The sequence below is a fragment of the Trachypithecus francoisi genome, unplaced genomic scaffold (genome assembly GCF_009764315.1).
Source record: "Trachypithecus francoisi isolate TF-2019V2 unplaced genomic scaffold, Tfra_2.0 Lachesis_group11, whole genome shotgun sequence".
Classification (NCBI taxonomy): domain Eukaryota; kingdom Metazoa; phylum Chordata; class Mammalia; order Primates; family Cercopithecidae; genus Trachypithecus; species Trachypithecus francoisi.
Window position 1 is genome coordinate 65,267,507 of NW_022681456.1, and position 16,849 is coordinate 65,284,355.

Below are 16,849 nucleotides of genomic sequence, written 5' to 3' on the forward strand. Positions count from 1 at the left end.
AGTTACATGGCATGAGGTAGGATCTAGCTTTGTTTTCTTTGGATGGAAATCCAATTATGCCAGCACCATTTATTTAAATAAGCCACCCCTTTCCCTCTGAAATGAAAGGTCACCTCTGACATCTGTTAAGTTGTCATATATACTTGGATCTAGTTTGGACTTTGTGTTCCACTCATCTATGTATTTTCATGTCAGTTCTATACTGTTTTGTTGTATCTTCATATTAAGTTTTATTATTGAGTAAGGCAAGTACCCTCTATTTTTTTTCCTTTTGAGTGTGATTTTTTGTTTGTTTGTTTGTTTTTGAGACAGAGTCTCACTCTGTTGCCCAGGCTGGAGTGCAGTGGTGCAATCATGGCTCACTACAGCCTCTACCTCCCTGGGTTCAGGTGATCCTCCCACCTCAGCCTCCTGAGAAGCTAGGACTACAGAAGCATGCCACCACACCTGGCTAATTTTTAAAATTCTTTTGTAGAGATGGGTTTTGCCATGTTGTCCAGGCTGGTCTTGAACTCCTGAGCTCAAGTGATCCTCCTGCTTCAGCCTCCAAAACTGCTGGGATTAGAGGTGTGAGTCATCAAACCCAGCCTATTGTTCTTTTTCAAAATGCTCTTCCCATTCTCAATTATTCTCTTACTTGACAATTTTCTGTCCAGAAGTAATACCCCACAGCATTAGGTTTTTATGCTAATTCTGGAATGAGTGACATTTATATTAAAGGCTCTCATCCAGGAACATGATATATCTATTTATTTATGTCTTATTTTATGTCCTTTAGTAAGATTCTATAGTTTTTTAAATGAAGGGCTTGAAACCCTAGATTAATTTTTTATTCCTAGATCTCTTTAGTTTTGGTCACTCATTTAAATGGAACTTTTGGTGAGGGGGTACTAAATCCTTTTCTAAATAGTTGTAACAAGTAAGAAAGACTGACTTTTAAAAAAAAACTTTGTCTTGTATCTAGCTACTTTAACAAATTCTCTTATTAATTCTAGTAACTTACTGAGATTTAAGTTTCTAGACTAATATTTTTATCATATGTAAATGTTCTTCCCTTTCTAGTATTTATATCTGTTTCTTAATTTTCTTGTTTTATTTCATTAGCTAGAATCTCCAAAATAATAGACTGGTAATAAATACTTGACAGAAAAAGCATTAATTTCCTTACTATATCAAGTGCTCCCATGTAATAATAAGAAAAATATAAAACTCCAAAGAAAAATAGCTAAAAGATATGAACAAAAAATTCGCAAATGGTCAATAAACATAAGGAAACATGCTCAGCCTTATGAACAGACAAGAAAAATGTGAGTAGAATAGCAAGATTACTTCCCACCTATTCTGATGGACTGGCAAAACATAAAAAGTGTGACATTTAAGGCTGATAAGAATGTATAATTCAATAAATTACTTGTGGAAGTATGAATTAACTGCCACAACCAGGTAATACATTATTTTTCCATTTCAATTTTCTTTTTCTTTCTTTTTTTTTTTTGAGACAGAGTTTCGCTCTTGCTGCCCAGGCTGGAGTGCAATGTTGCGATCTTGGCTCACTGCAACCTCCACCTCCTGGGTTCAAGCGATTCTCCTGCCTCAGGCTCCCAAGTAGCTGGGGTTACAGGCATGCGGCATCCATTTCAAAATGTTTCTTTACCTACCTACCTACCTATTTAATTTTTCTTTTTTCTTTGAGACAGGACCTTGCTCTGTTGCCCAGGCTGAAGTGCAGTAGTGCAACGAGAGCTCACCGAAGCCATGACCTCCTGGGCTCCCATGCAGTAGTACAATCACAGCTCACTGAAGCCATGATCCTCCCACTTCAGCCTCTGGAGGAAGTGGGACTACAAGTGGGTGCACCACCATACCCAGCTAATTTTTGTTTTAGAGACGAAGTTTTGCTATGCTGCCCAGGCTGGTCTAAACTCCTGGCTTCAAGTGATCCTCCCATCTTGGCCTCCCAAGTGCTGGGATTACAGACGTGAGCCACCAAACCTGGTCTTTTTATTTATTTTTATTGTATGTATGTGTATATATATATATATGTATTTTTTTTTCTTTTCTTTTTTTTTTTGAGACGGAGTCTCGCTGTGTCGCCCAGGCTGGAGTGCAGTGGCTGGATCTCAGCTCACTGCAAGCTCCGCCTCCCGGGTTTACGCCATTCTCCTGCCTCAGCCTCCCGAGTAGCTGGGACTACAGGCGCCCGCCACCTCGCCCGGCTAGTTTTTTTGTATTTTTTAGTAGAGACGGGGTTTCACAGTGTTAGCCAGGATGGTCTTGATCTCCTGACCTTGTGATCCGCCCGTCTCGGCCTCCCAAACTGCTGGGATTACAGGCTTGAGCTACCACGCCCAGCTATTGTATATATTTTTAAGGTATCAAATGTGCTGTCTTCAGAGAATTCATTCAGAAACACTGTATATACGTATATACAATGTATAAAGCATATACTTATTTATACTCCTTAACCCAGTAACCCTGCTTTCAGGAAACTTATCCCAAAGAAATAGAAGGACTAGTAGCTAAGTACACACACACTTAAGTTCATTACAGCACTAGAAATAATCTAAATATTACCCAAAGGGGAATGATTGAAATAAATCATACATTATTCTAAAGAACATTATTTATTAAGAAGAATAAGGTTAAGTGAAAATGAATAAACTAACTTGGAGATTATCATTAAATGAAAAAAAATCAAGCTATAGAGTAATATATGTGGTACAATGTGAAAAACACAAAAATCAAAATTCTAAATTGGAATATCTATGTTATTTACACATAGTTGTAAGATCATGGAGAGAAAGACAGAAGGATACATATCAGTATGTTTTATCATCTCAGGGGAATAACCATAAAGGGGTAGATATTACTATAAAGATTTTATTTATACATTCTTAAATTATTTTACTGTTACAAGTACATACAATATTACTACAGTTGTTTAAGCATTTTTAAAATAATATAATTTTTAGAAAATATTAGATTTTAAGATCTAGGAAAATAAAGTCTTAATAATTTTCCATAATGTATTTTAAATTTTAAAAAAGGAATAAATATAGCTTATGTGCATATACGTAGATGAAATTAATCCTAAACAAAAAACTAAAAATGATGTATCATTTATGTAACTGAGTTTCTTCCTTTCAAAGAATGATTCTTATTTTAATAGGTGAGAAAAAGGGAGAAAGTTCCACCTTTTTCCTTTCAGCTACAGTGCACAACAGAATAACACTGTTTCCTATTCCAGATGTCTAACATATTCCTATTAACATTTACCTTTTTATCTGTAGCTTGAAGTTCCTCAAAAACCTTTTCTAAGGTCCAGCTTCAAAAGAAACAACAGGAAAAGAATAATATTAATAATATGAAAAAGGGCTGTAAAATGAAACATCAAAGAGCATGCTACAAATCACCATGACTCAAAACAATCCAACAAACTCACTTTGCTTCCACATATTCTCTAGGGAGTTCTTCAGTTTCATCCAGAGTTGCTACCGATGTCTGAATCTCCTGTTCTACCAGACTGTCCACCATCACCCGGAAGTAGGCCCAAACTGTGTCTTCCCAGGTGTCACAGACAGGAAGCAGCTTTTTCCCCATTACAAAACAGAAACATATAGACATATTCAACAGAAAAGAAAGGAAAAGCAATTACATCCAATGATACAGACTATAAAATCACTTTATCATGATATAAAACATGGCAGATTTAAAAAAAAATTATGCCAAATAAGCTTTCCCCCGCCAACTACATCTTGTAAGATGTTTGAACTGTTCAGATTTTTTCATACTGTTAACAACAACATGTTTTCCAGGCTGATATGACATTTCAACTGATTAGTGTAGTATCCCTAAAGATAGCTATAATATGTAGGGAGTAGTGGATTGTGAGAAAAACATGCGTATGTAAGACAACACAAGGACTCACTGTGCCTTTCTGGCACATTTCTGCATACAGCTATGAGTATTTTAAGTCATCAATAAATGTGTGTTGGAGTTAAATTTACAATTCTTAGTTAAAAACTGAAATCTGATTTCATTCATTAAAACACCATGTATGTTATGGGATACATCAAATTAAGCACAACGAGTCACTATCTCATTTATGATTATCTCTATCATTGTTACACTTAAGTATGTACGTACATACTTAAGCGTATACACTTAAGTTTATATTTGTTATATACAATTGTTAGAATATTTTATGTATTTAATTTTATTCCACAGAAAAAATGTAAACATTAAAACAGATTGCATACCTGCTTAAGATTCCCACTTAAAGCTGCATAAATTGCTCTCTCGTATCTATTAAAAAGCTCCTAAAACACAACGAATATAAACAAATTTGAAATACTGTTTTTCTTAGTATGTCAATTTTCCTCATAATGTGGAATCTTGCAATCTCTTCTAGACTGAACCTATTCACTTGACAGTTTTTAAACTTTAGTGAAAGATCTAGTGGGGTAATAATAAGGAAGAACTTCAGTGTGATGAAATAATCAATGCTGAGATCTGGAGAAAAAAAGTAAAACATTTAAATGCCAAATATCGGGTGAAAGCAGATCCAACTCTAGTAGATGCTTTGAATATTTAAAATCAAATTTTATTCCAGATACAACCTATATAGTTATTTTCTCCTAGAATGTTTCTCAATACCTGATACTCTCTGATATTGACCTGATACTCTCTGATATTGACCTATGTACAACATCAAAACAAGGCATACATTAGTTTGCATCTAATTCCTATGTAGAACTAACTAATTCCTCATTTTACTTTTGGTATTTCCAGTTTTCTTATCATCCAAACAAGAGACTTCAGAGACTCTTACTGCATAACTGAGTCCACCTCTGCCTTCTGTTTCTAATCACTGCTCCTACCAGTGTCTCTTCCTTCCTTTCCATTCCCATCAATACCATCCTAGGTCAGACCTTTATGACTTAGTGTCCAAATAATTCTGACAGGCTCCTAATTACTTTCTCAGCCTTTTGTCCATCTAATTTTAAGTATATTTTGCCATTGCCATGCTGATCTTCTCAAAAACACTTCTGCTATCTGCGCTAAAGCTTCTACCACCCTGACATCCAATTCCACAAGCAAACTTTGGGCCTTTTTTAAGGTAAAGTGCCATATTTGTTGTAGTATTTATGTATTTTTAAAACTGTTTGACAGATGTAAAACTGTGCTACCATTTTTATTAACTTTTTATTACTTTACATATCACTAATGAAGTTTTTGAGTATTTTTCTCTTAACTCCATTTTCCTGTAAGTCCTGTGGGGTTTTCGTACAATGCTGCACATTGTGGTGACTTTGTTTTTTTTTTTTTTGAGACGGAGTCTCGCTCTGTCACCCAAGCTGGAGTGCAGTGGCCGGATCTCAGCTCACTGCTGCAAGCTCCGCCTCCTGGGTTCACGCCATTCTCCTGCCTCAGCCTCCCGAGTAGCTGGGACTACAGGCGCCCGCCACCTCGCCCAGCTAGTTTTTTGTATTTTTTAGTAGAGACGGGGTTTCACCGTGTTAGCCAGGATGGTCTCGATCTCCTGACCTTGTGATCCACCCGTCTCGGCCTCCCAAAGTGCTGGGATTACAGGCTTGAGCCACCGAGCCCAGCCTATTGTGGTGACTTTGAATACCTATGTCATGTTACAACAGAACTGACAGTATTTCCTTTATGAGCATTCTACTCCAACCTGGTAGACCTACCTTACTTTGAGTTTCCCAATCTATGTATCCTACCTAGAATTTCTTCCTCTTGTTTTTCATTCCCAAAAATACAAATCCTATTAAGTTTTAAAAGTTCAATTCAATTCTTTCCTTAGGGAAGCCAGCTTTAAGCTTTAGTCCAGTACTTTTTCTCTGAATTCATTTGGTACCTCCTTTACATTTCTGCCTTATATCAATGTTTAATTCTTAGTACACAGTGTTTTAATAATTCTGATAAGTTGTTAAGCCTATTCCTCAGTTTAATTGGAAGTTCTTTAAAACCAGTTTTACACTACTTTCAATGTTTCATAGCCCCTGAATAGGCTTTCAATTAATTGGAGTTAAAAACAGTATCACTGAATATTTTATTTATCTTACATCTTCTGCCATTCTCCAGCAACTTATTTTCCAAATGCGTCTATATGGATTCCCTTCAACAGGTTCTAATTCTGTTCCTATAAAACAGTAAAAGAAAATTTCTGGTTTAAAATGAAACCTTATTACAATCCTTTCTAAAAAGAGAAGCTATAGTTCACAAAGATTGGCATTTAGAGCGAAATGCCTTTGTCCTCAACTGTCAAAATAAAATCTACTAAAATACCTCCATTAACATTAGGGTCATGGTACAGTTTCCAGCCTTCAAGTGTTGCAGCTCTCCATGCTTGACCACAGCGTTTACAGAGTCGTTGTGCCTTAAGAAACAAGAAAAAGCAGTCAGTCCAATAACCCGGGTGCTTTATAGTAAAGTATAACCACTATATGACAAGCTTAGATAACTTATGGAACAAATGTTACAAGGGATGGATGTAGGTAGTTAATAATGGTATTCTGGCCGGGTGCGGTGGCTCATGCCTGTAATCCCAACACTTCGGGAGGCCAAGGCAAGTGCATTACCTGAGGTCAGGAGTTCCAGGTGAGCCCGGCCAACATGGTGAAACCCCGTCTCCACTGAAAATAGAAAAACTAGCCTGGCGTAGTGGCGGGCACCTGTAATCCCAGCTACTCGGGAGGCTGAGGCAGGAGCATCACTTGAACCCAGGAGGCAGAGGTTGCAGTGAGCCAAGATTGCGCCACTGCACTCCAGCCTGGGTGACAGAGTGACACCCTGTCTCGATAAATAAATAAATAAATTAAAATGGTATTCTATTTTTAAAGCATATGCATGTCTTTCTGTGGCCTCTGCCTTTATTTTTCTTTCTTTTTAAAAATTTTTTGCAGAGATAGAGTCTCATTATATTGCCCAGGCTGGTCTCGAACTTCTGGACTGAAGGGATCCCCCCACCTCAACCTCCCAACGTGTTGGGATTACAGGTGTGAGCCACCATACCTGGCCCTGTTTTTATTTCTAAAAAATCCCTTTTCTATTTGACTTTAGGCTTAACAATAGGTTCCCATGGCACCCACTGGCATTTAATTCTGCTAGAAACAAATGGGGTTAAAGAGGTTGATGACCTCTGATTCATGAAAAACTACTACAAAAACAGTCTCTAATGACAAGGCTGTTACTGCTCATTTACTCCACTGATGATACTGCATGTTCAACCTGACCAATAAGTCAGTAAGTAAATGTGTTTATATACCAGTAAGGTAAATATATGTTTGTTGTTCCATCATCCCTTTAGGGAATCACCTTTTCCCCATTCTTAGCTCCTATGTTTTGGATACGCCTGATCCCATTCCAGAACTCTAAGGTTAGGGATGTGAGCTATAGCAAGATTCTCCATCAGGACTCTTGCTGGAGATACTGGGAAAGAAAATATACTCCTTTAACTGAGATTGCTAGCTGGCAGGAGGATGTAAGCTTGGAGCTTCTCGTATCCATCTCTGATAAAACATGGGGAGTAGCTTCCTGGGAATGAAGGCACAGAGAGAAGGGTAGAGCTATGGGTCTTGGAAACAGACAGTATCCTAGTGATATCTTTGGAGTCCCTGGATCCTGCTGAAAGCCAGCTATACCTTCTATACTTACCACTTCCATGAGTCAATGAATTCTCCTCTTGTAAGCATAAAGTAACTTAGGTTGGCTTTCTATCACTTGAACCCAGAAAGCCTGATTAATACAACCAGTTAAAGAATATCATACCCCTAACATTATTCTGAACTTGCAGCCTTTAAAATCTATGAGAGTTATGTAGGAATTAACATGGAAAAATGTTTTGATAGGGTATCTTAAAAAGGCAGGATAAAAACTCAATATATAATATTGAAAACATTATGCTAAGTGAAATAAGATAGTCACAAAAGCACATTGTATGATTCCACCTATACATCATAGAGACAGTAAGTAGATTAGAGGTTACAGGGGCTGAGGGAAGAAGAGAATGAGGCGTTACTGCATATAATGGTTACAGTTTGTATTTGGGTTGATGAAAAAGTTTTAGAAACAGACAGTGGTGATGGTTTCCCAATACTGTTAATGTAATGAATGCCACTGAACTGCACACTTAAATGATTAAAATGGCAAATTTTGTTATATAATTCAATATATATTATACAATTCACAACATGAATGGTGTCACTTGAAATGGGTGAATTATATGGTATGTAAATTTAATCTCAAATTACTATTAAAAAAGAGGGAAAAAACTTGAATGTATACTATGACTGCAACTATCCTAAAAAGGAAGACAAAAGAAAAAGCGCTATAATTAAAAACAAAAAGCTCACTATCTGTGGTTTTTATAAAGCTAGTGAGACCTTGAGAATTTCTGTTTTTTGAGCCTTCAATAATATGACTGTATTTTTGTTTTTTAAAATAAATCCCATGGCCGGGTGCAGTGTCTCATGCCTGTAATCCTAGCACTTTGGGAGGCTGAGGTAGGCGGATTGCCTGAGCTCAGGAGTTTGAGACCAGCCTGGGCAACACGGTGAAAACCCGTCTTTACTAAAATGCAAAAAATTAGCCGGGCGTGGAGGCATGTGCCTGTAGTCCAAGTTACTTGGGAGGCTGAGGCAGGAGAATTGCTTGAACCCGGGAGGTGGAGGTTGCAGTGAGCCGAGATCACGCCACTGCACTCCAGCCTGGGCGACAGAGTGAGACTCCGTCTCTACAAAAAATAAATAAATAAATAAACAAACAAATAAATAAATAAATAAAATAAATCCCTTGTTTACTATAGCAATTTCTAGTATCTTGCACACTGTCTAGCAGAGTGGCTGGGATTTATATATTTTCTGAATAAACAAATACATGGTATCAACTTTTTTAATTTAAAATATTTTAATAATAGAGACAGGGTCTTGCTGTGGTGCCCAGGCTGGTCTCAAACTCCTGGCATCAAGTGATCCTCCTGCCGTGGTCTCCCCAAAATACTGAAATTACAGGCATGAGTCACTGTGCCTGGCCAACTTCTTTTCTTAATAAAAACAGTAAGAATGATGCTTAATAAACCAAGATTTATTACTGTAAGAAATTATTACTGTAAGAAATTACATAAGAAATTAATATATGCTTATGGTTGATAACATAGAAGAGAACAAACAACACTTTGAACTAACATAGACTCTATCTAAAGACCACTGCAAAAAGTACTGTAAACCAAGTACAACATAATACTGAAGCCTGAAACTCCTACACATCACACTACCTCACCTAAAGAGCCATCTGGTAAACTGTCCAATTAGATACTTATCATTCTACATATAAGATATTAACTATCACACACATTTTTAAAAGGTAAGGTTAAAAGGAAGAAGTTTGAGAGCCACTGTAGCCTTCAAGTGCCTAAATAGTATCACCTAGAATTAGGGTTAGGTTTATTCTAAACTCTGAAAAGTCAGCATTAGAAATAATGAAGATTGGGTCAGGTGCAGTGGCTCATGCCTGCAATCCCAGCACTTTGGAAGGCCAATGCAGGAAGATCACTTGAGCCCAGGTGTTCATGATCAGCCTGGACCAACATATTGAGACTCTGTCTCTACAAAAAATAAAAAAGTTAGCTGGGCATAGTGGCATGTACCTGTAGTCCCAGTTACTCAGGAGGCTGAGGCAGGGCTTGAGCCTGGGAGGTAAGGACTGCAGTGGGCCGTGATTATGTCACTGCATTCCAGTCTAGGTGACAGTGAGATCCCATCTCAAAAAAAAAAGAAAGAAAAAAAAAAAAAAAATTAAAGGAGATTGGGCCAGGTGCAGTGTCCCATGCCTATAATCCCAACACTTTTTAAGGTCAAGGCAGGAGGGTCACTTAAGGCCTGAAGTTCCAGATGAGGCTGGGCAACATGGCAATACATGGTCTCAAACAAAACAAAAACAAAAACAAAAATCCCAAACGGAACAAAAAAATACATAATGGGGATATACTTAGAGTATGCAGTGCAATATGGGGAAGAAAAGTATGACTTGTCATAAATAATTTTCTATTAATTAGAGTTGTACAAACTACATTACATTGTTTTCACAAGTTACGTGTGCCTTATCACTGGAAATGTTCGAACAGGAAGTTAGATCTAGAAATACCACGATTGGAATTACTACATTAAGAAGGCATACTAGGCAGCCACAAAAATCTCTTCCAACTCAGAGTCTATGACTTTTTGAAATTAGACAAGAAGGGTATACATGACTGACCTCTTCTGTCATTCCAGCACGGATTAGCGTGAAGAGATATTTGAGTAATCTAACTTCATCTTCTCTATCCAGATCATCAAGTGGCATTTTCTGTCTTATGGGAGCATCAGGATCCTGTAAGAAAAAAAAGTCATCATCAACCATAAATCCTTTATACTTACATACATTTTACATGTCATCAAGAGATGATAAACCTATCCTGAGTTTATATACAAATAAATTCATTTTTTCTTTTTTCTTTTCCGAGATGGAGTCTTGTTCTGTCACCCAGGCTGGAGTGCAGTGGCATGATCTCAGCACACCACAACCTCCACTACCCAGGTTCAAGCAATTCTCCTGCCTCAGCCTCCCGAGTAGCTGGGATTATACGTACACACCACCACGCCCAGCTAATTTTTGTATTTTTTGTATAGACGGGGTTTCACCATGTTGGCCAGGTTGGTCTCAAACTCCTGACCTCATGATCTGCACACCTCGGCCACCCAAAGTGCTGGGATTATAGGTCTGAACCACTGCGCCTGGCTGAAACAAATTCAGTTTCAATTTAGCTAAGTAACAAAGGGAATGAAATTGTCACAAGATTACAAGCGTTCCAAATGGCCACACAGTTGTCTGCTTCCCCACTTAAAACATACTCAGTTGGCCCACAAAGGGCATGCCTCAGTCAGGCAAGGCAGAAATACTACTAGCCTATCCTAGCCCAGGTTACACTAGGAGATGACTTGAGTTTCACTCTGTTATAGCAGCTACATGGTCAAGTCTAAACAGAATTAGACCTAGACAGAACATGAACACAAAGCAAAAACCTTCTGTTCTGTGACTACAAAGTGTTTACCTGGTACTTTTTGAGAATGTGTGGGAAGAGGGCCCATTAAGACCTATTTTGGGATTAATGCCATATAAAACACACCAATGCCTAATAAAAAAAATTTAAACAGATTTCTAATAAGTACAAATCCCCCAAAACAGTTATTTCTACCTACCTTTTTTTCATGTGCTTCTAAGCATTTAGGATAATATGTTGTTCTCACTTTAGCAGCAAAGAGCACACGTGATCTACATGATGGATTTCCAATTGAAAACAATTTCAATGTGACTCAAGAAAGGAATTAATTCTTACTCCACATGTTACTTAGTATATGGTAATATGAATATCAATTCAGAAAATGGAATACATAATAGATCAGTTGGCTACTTTCGTAAATATTTTGCAAACATATAATTCAATTTTGGAACATGGTCTCTTTCTGGCAAAAGGAAATCACCACTTTCCAGCTGGTAAGATTAAATAATTTTCAGCTGTTGCCTGCTACAATGTAATTTAGCTACAATCAATTTTAAGCTGTTAAGAGGAGTTTCCAAACAATTTTCTTTTTCTTTTTCCCAATTTTCATCAAAACCATTTTGTTACTAAACAGAATTCTAGAAGTTTTTTTCAATTGTTACCTATTTCTCTCATTTTTCACTATAAACATTTCACATGCCCTACCTGTCATAAAGCTTCATTCCTTTGTTTCTAGAATAATTCAGCTTCAGTTCTTTTCAAATCCACTGTTATTCCTACTACTCATATCCTAGAATAACCATTCTAACCTCAAACTAATAAGGCTTTAGTTTTTTTTTCACTTGCTTTCAACAGAAAAGAGCTTTCATAGGTCAGTCACTACCTTATATAGGCAGAGTCAAATCTTAAGATAAGACCAAAATTAATTTGTTTTTAATGCTGGCAAGTTAAGTACACTTTCCACAACTTATTATTTACAATTCAAAGGTCACAGATATGTTTCAATATATTCCATCAGATTCCAATGCAACTTAGTTGTTTTACAGTAAAATGTTAGTGTACGCAAACCTTTAGAAAACCAAAACAAAGATCCAAGAGAAAAAAATTCTCAGTCTGAAAAAAAAATCAGTTAACTTTGAAGGAAACTTTCATTTCAAAGAACATTTACCAATTCAGTGACAAGCGGACGAACACTTCCAACGTAAGAAGTCAGCTGCCGTTGTTTTAAGGTATGCAGAGTATTTTCCCTGAAAGAAATAATAAGTACCAAATTTTTTTAAAGGGGTAATTTTAATAGGTCTATTTTTTAAAAACCAAATTAAGTCAAAGGAAGAAAGACTACAATCCCAGAAAAAACATGCAAAAATTCTTAATACAGAAGTACATTTTAGCTCAGATGACTAATGATGTTGAGGGCTTTTTCATGTCCTTACTGGCCATTCATCTATCTGGTTTTGTGAGGTATCAGTTCAAATTTTTGCCCTTTTTACTAGGATTATCTTTTTACTATTGAGTTATAGTTCTTTATGAACTACACATCCCAGTCTATGGCTTGCTCCCATTTATTTTCTTAATGGTGTTTTTTTTTTTTGTTTTTTTTTTTTGAGATAGGGTCTTGCTCTGTTGCCGAGGCTAAAGTGTAGTGGCACAATCGTGGCTCACTGCAGCCTCAACCTCTCAGGCTCGAGTGATCCTCCCATTTCAGTCTCCTGAGTAGCTGGGACTACAGACGGGCACCACCATGCCCAGCTAACATTTTAATTTTTTTGTAGAGATGGGGTCTCACTATGTTCCCCTGGCTGGTCTTGAACTCCTGGCCTCAAGTAATCCTTCTGCCTCGGCCTCCCAAAGTGCTAGGATTACAGGTGTGAGCTACTACGCCTGGCCAATGGTGTTTTTTAAATCATACATTTTTAATTTTGATAAAGTCAAACCAATTTTTTTCCCTGATTATTGCTTTCTATGAGCTAAGAAACATCTATTCTCAAGTTACTAGGATATCTTCCTGTTTTTCTTTAAAAGCTTTATGGTTTCTAGCTTCTACATTTAGGACTACGACACATCTTGAATTAACTGTTCGGTATGGAGTGAGGGAGCCATCAAGGTTAATCTTCTTTCTCATAGATAATATTTTTCTGTAGTTTGTAAAAAAGGCATTCCATTTCCTGCTGGATTGCTTTGATGTCTTTGTTGAAAACCAAAGGACCATATCAGTGTGAATCTGTTTTGGGGTTCTCTGTTCTGTTCCACTGATCAGCAAAAAAAAAAAAAAAAAGGAGATTAACTCATTAAAAATTATAAAAACCCAACAGGGCATTTTAAATAAGAAAATAAAAACAAACAAAAAAACCCAAAAAACTTATTTTCTGAAAATGAAAACTTCCTTTCAGAAATAAATCACATCCACTTAAGATTTAATTTTTAACAAATGCTTAGCAGCAGTAATTTCCTAGTTAAGCAGAGAAAATACATAATTGACTTACAGACTTTGCACACACGTTACTGAATCCAAAGGCAATCTGACCTTTTTTTTTTTTTTGAGATGGAGTTTTGCTCTTTTTACCCAGGCTGGAGTGCAATGGTGCGATCTTGGCTCACTGCAACCTCCACCAACTGGATTCAAACGATTCTCGTACCTCAGCCTCCTGAGTAGCTGGGCTTACAGGTGCCTGCCACCATGCCTAGCTAATTTTTGTATTTTTAGTAGAGACGTGGTTTAACATGTTGGCCAGACTGCTCTTGAACTCTTGATCTCAGGTGATCCACTTGCCTTGGCCTCCCAAAGTGCTAGGATTACAGACGTGAGCCATCGTGCCCAGCCGCAATCTGACCTTTTAAAAATCTTTTGCAAGTCTTACGATAAACTGTCCCTTTAACTTAGGGGAACTTTCTGGCTTTAAGGGTCTGTAATAATTTAGAAGTACTGAAGAGTGTAAGCAAAAGCAAGACAAAACAAAACAAACCCACACAAGTGCTAAAAACAGGACAGAAGTGATCTTGACAGAAGATCATCTTCTGATATGTTCAATAATCTTACTAAGAAAAAAGGAGGCAGGTGATTGTTTGAAAACATAAATTGGACCATGTCATTCTTCTATTCTCAAGGTTTCCCATCACATTTAGAATAAAGTCCAGAATAGTCACATTGGCCTGCCTGTAAAAGCCCTCTATCTGGCTTCCTCCAATTTTGTTTTCTATCATTCTTTTCCTTGCAGTGTTCCCACTGGCTTCTTTTTGTCAACACTTTATGTTCTCTGGGTCATTACAGTTTGTTTTCCTGCTCAGAATAGTTATCCCCCAGATTTTTGCATGGCTTGCCGCCTTTATTTCTTAAAAGTTTCTTACTACCTTAGAAAAGCCTTCTCTGGCCACCTCTTCAATTTAAAGTAGGACTCCCTGTCCTATCTATCCATTAACTCTAATTCTTTTTTTTTTTTTTTTTTTTGGCTGGAGTGCAGTGGTGCGATCTCGGCTCACTGGAAGTTCTGCCTCCCGGGTTCATGCCATTCTCCTGCCTCAGCCTCTCAAGTAGCTGAGACTACAGGCACCTGCCACGATGCCCCGGCTAATTTTTTGTATTTTTAGTAGAGACGGGGTTTCACCGTGTTAGCCAGGATGGTCCTGATCTCCTGACCTCGTGTCGTGATCCACCTGCCTCAGCCTCCCAAAGTGCTGGGATTACAGGCGTGAGCCACAGCACCCGGCCTCTAATTCATTTTCTTCCCCAAAGCTCAGAATACCCAACAGAATATACATTCGTCTCTTGGTATCCAAAGGGGATTGGTTCTGAGACCTTACTTGGATACCAAAATCCAAGGATGCTCAGATCCTTTATATAAAATGTTGTATTATTTGTATATAGCCTACACATGTCCTCCCATATACTTTGTATCATCTCGATTACTTAGAATACCTAATACAATGTAAATGTTATGCAAATAAATGTTATACTATATTTTAAAATTTGTATTACTTTTTTTATCTTATTTTTATTGTTTTATTCCAATTGCTTCTTTTCTTTTCTTTTTTTTTTTTTTAAGATGGAGTCTGCTTCTTAAGACAGAATCTCACTCTGTTGCCCAGGCTGGAGTGCAGTGGCGCAATCTCGGCTCACTGCAACCTCCGCCTCCTGGATTCAAGTGACTCTCCTGCCTTGGCCACCCAAGTGGCTGGGATTACAGGTGCGTGTCACCAGACCCGGCTCATTTTTGCATTTTTAGCAGAGACAGGGTTTTACCCTGTTGGTCAGGCTGGTCTCGAACTTCTGACCTCGTAATCCACCCACCTCGGCCTCCCAAAGTGCTGGGATTACAGGTGTGAGCCACCACGCCTGGCTTGTTTTATTCCAGTTATTTCTGATCTGCAGTTTGTTCAATCCATGGATGCGAAACCCACAAATACAGAGAGCCAACTGTATGTTTGCAAATTAGCTATCTAACTCTCTTAAACAATTATAAATTCCATAAAGGCGAAGCCTTTATTTGTTTTGCTCATACTGAACAAAGTAAAAACTGAATAATACTTATTGAAAGATGAATGAACAATATCAACATTGAATGACCTCAAGAATAAAAGTTTGGTAACTTACCAATATACTGATTTTGCATAAAACTCAATATTACCAGAAAATTCTCCAATTTCATCTTTGGCAATACTCTCTAACCAATCTACCACCAGCTAAGAAAGAAAGAAAAAAATGGTGTTAACTACCAAATCTATTCGTGTTTTATTTGTAGTGGCACTAATACCCTTAAATCAAACAGTTTCAGATTTTTTTTTTTTTGAGACAGAGTCTTGCTCTGTTGCCCAGGCTGGAGTGCAGTGGCATGATATAGGCTCACTGCAAGCTCCACCTTCTGGGTTCATGCCATTCTCCTGCCTCAGCCTCCTGAGTAGCTGGGACTACAGGCACCCGCCACCCCACCTGACTAATTTTTTTATATTTTAGTAGAGATGGCGTTTCACTATGTTAGCCAGAATGGTCTCGATCTCCTGACCTCGTGATCCGCCCGCCTCAGCCTCCCAAAGTGCTGGGATTACAGGCGTGAAGTTTCTGATTTTAAAAATACCAAGCAACAATTTTTCCAAACACTATTTTTACTTTTTTAAGATAAATAAATATTATGGCAAAAGAATAAAGTTTTCTATAGGAATAATCGTTTTTAACAGGCTATTCCTGAAAATACTAGGGCTATTACTTAAAAATCAAAGAATAAGGTTTCTAATTCCTTTTAATTGCAAATAAAAAGATCAAGTAGAAAAAAAATTCAGAAAAGTTTTAAGTTAAAAAAGAACTTCAGTACTTTGTATGTCATTAACCTTTTCTCCAAGTTTCATAAAAAAAATTTTAAAATTCTAGTCATACCTGACTTTGTCGAACAAGTGAATCCCTCTGAAATAACGCTTCCACAACTGTTTTTTCACTGGCATTAAGAGCCTATTATGAAAAATATTTAAAGGATAAACAGAATGAAAAGAAGATGCTGTAAGAAATATTACTTTAACAGAAAGATAAAAAGCCAGTAAGAAACAAGTACAGTTAATCATCTATACATAAACATTTTACCACATAGTAATCTATATATTCATCATTGAAAAGTATCTATTGTATAAATTCCAAACTGCTACATCAATTGTAGCTGCTCTTACCTGGTATTTTGATTCTTTACACTTGAAATTTAAAATTCCATATTCCCAGAGATGGTGTTTTGGGGAAAAATAAACACAAAATAAAACAAACAAAAAACTTTAATAGGCCAGGCATGGTGGCTCACACCTGTAATCCCAGCACTT

At 37.3% G+C, this 16,849-nt stretch overlaps 1 protein-coding gene and 1 long non-coding RNA gene across 5 annotated transcripts in view; both read right to left on the bottom strand.

Moving 5' to 3' along the window:
- Positions 1–16,849, bottom strand: part of NUP107 (nucleoporin 107) — a 57,400-nt gene that overhangs the window by 18,107 nt on the left and 22,444 nt on the right. For all 4 annotated transcript variants that reach the window (XM_033221331.1, XM_033221328.1, XM_033221329.1 and 1 more), the window contains exons 9-17: positions 16,422–16,493; positions 15,645–15,733; positions 12,225–12,303; positions 10,273–10,386; positions 6,307–6,397; positions 6,084–6,160; positions 4,260–4,319; positions 3,443–3,588; positions 3,277–3,325 (exon numbers count right to left, since the gene is read on the bottom strand). In XM_033221331.1, coding sequence (XP_033077222.1) covers positions 3,277–3,325; positions 3,443–3,588; positions 4,260–4,319; positions 6,084–6,160; positions 6,307–6,397; positions 10,273–10,386; positions 12,225–12,303; positions 15,645–15,733; positions 16,422–16,493 — 777 coding nt within the window. The remainder of the gene's footprint in view (positions 1–3,276; positions 3,326–3,442; positions 3,589–4,259; positions 4,320–6,083; positions 6,161–6,306; positions 6,398–10,272; positions 10,387–12,224; positions 12,304–15,644; positions 15,734–16,421; positions 16,494–16,849) is intronic.
- LOC117089775 lies at positions 4,771–6,076 on the bottom strand. The gene is made up of 2 exons (XR_004439741.1): positions 5,627–6,076; positions 4,771–5,310 (listed from the first exon to the last, which is right to left on the bottom strand). It is a non-coding gene; the product is annotated as an uncharacterized LOC117089775 (long non-coding RNA).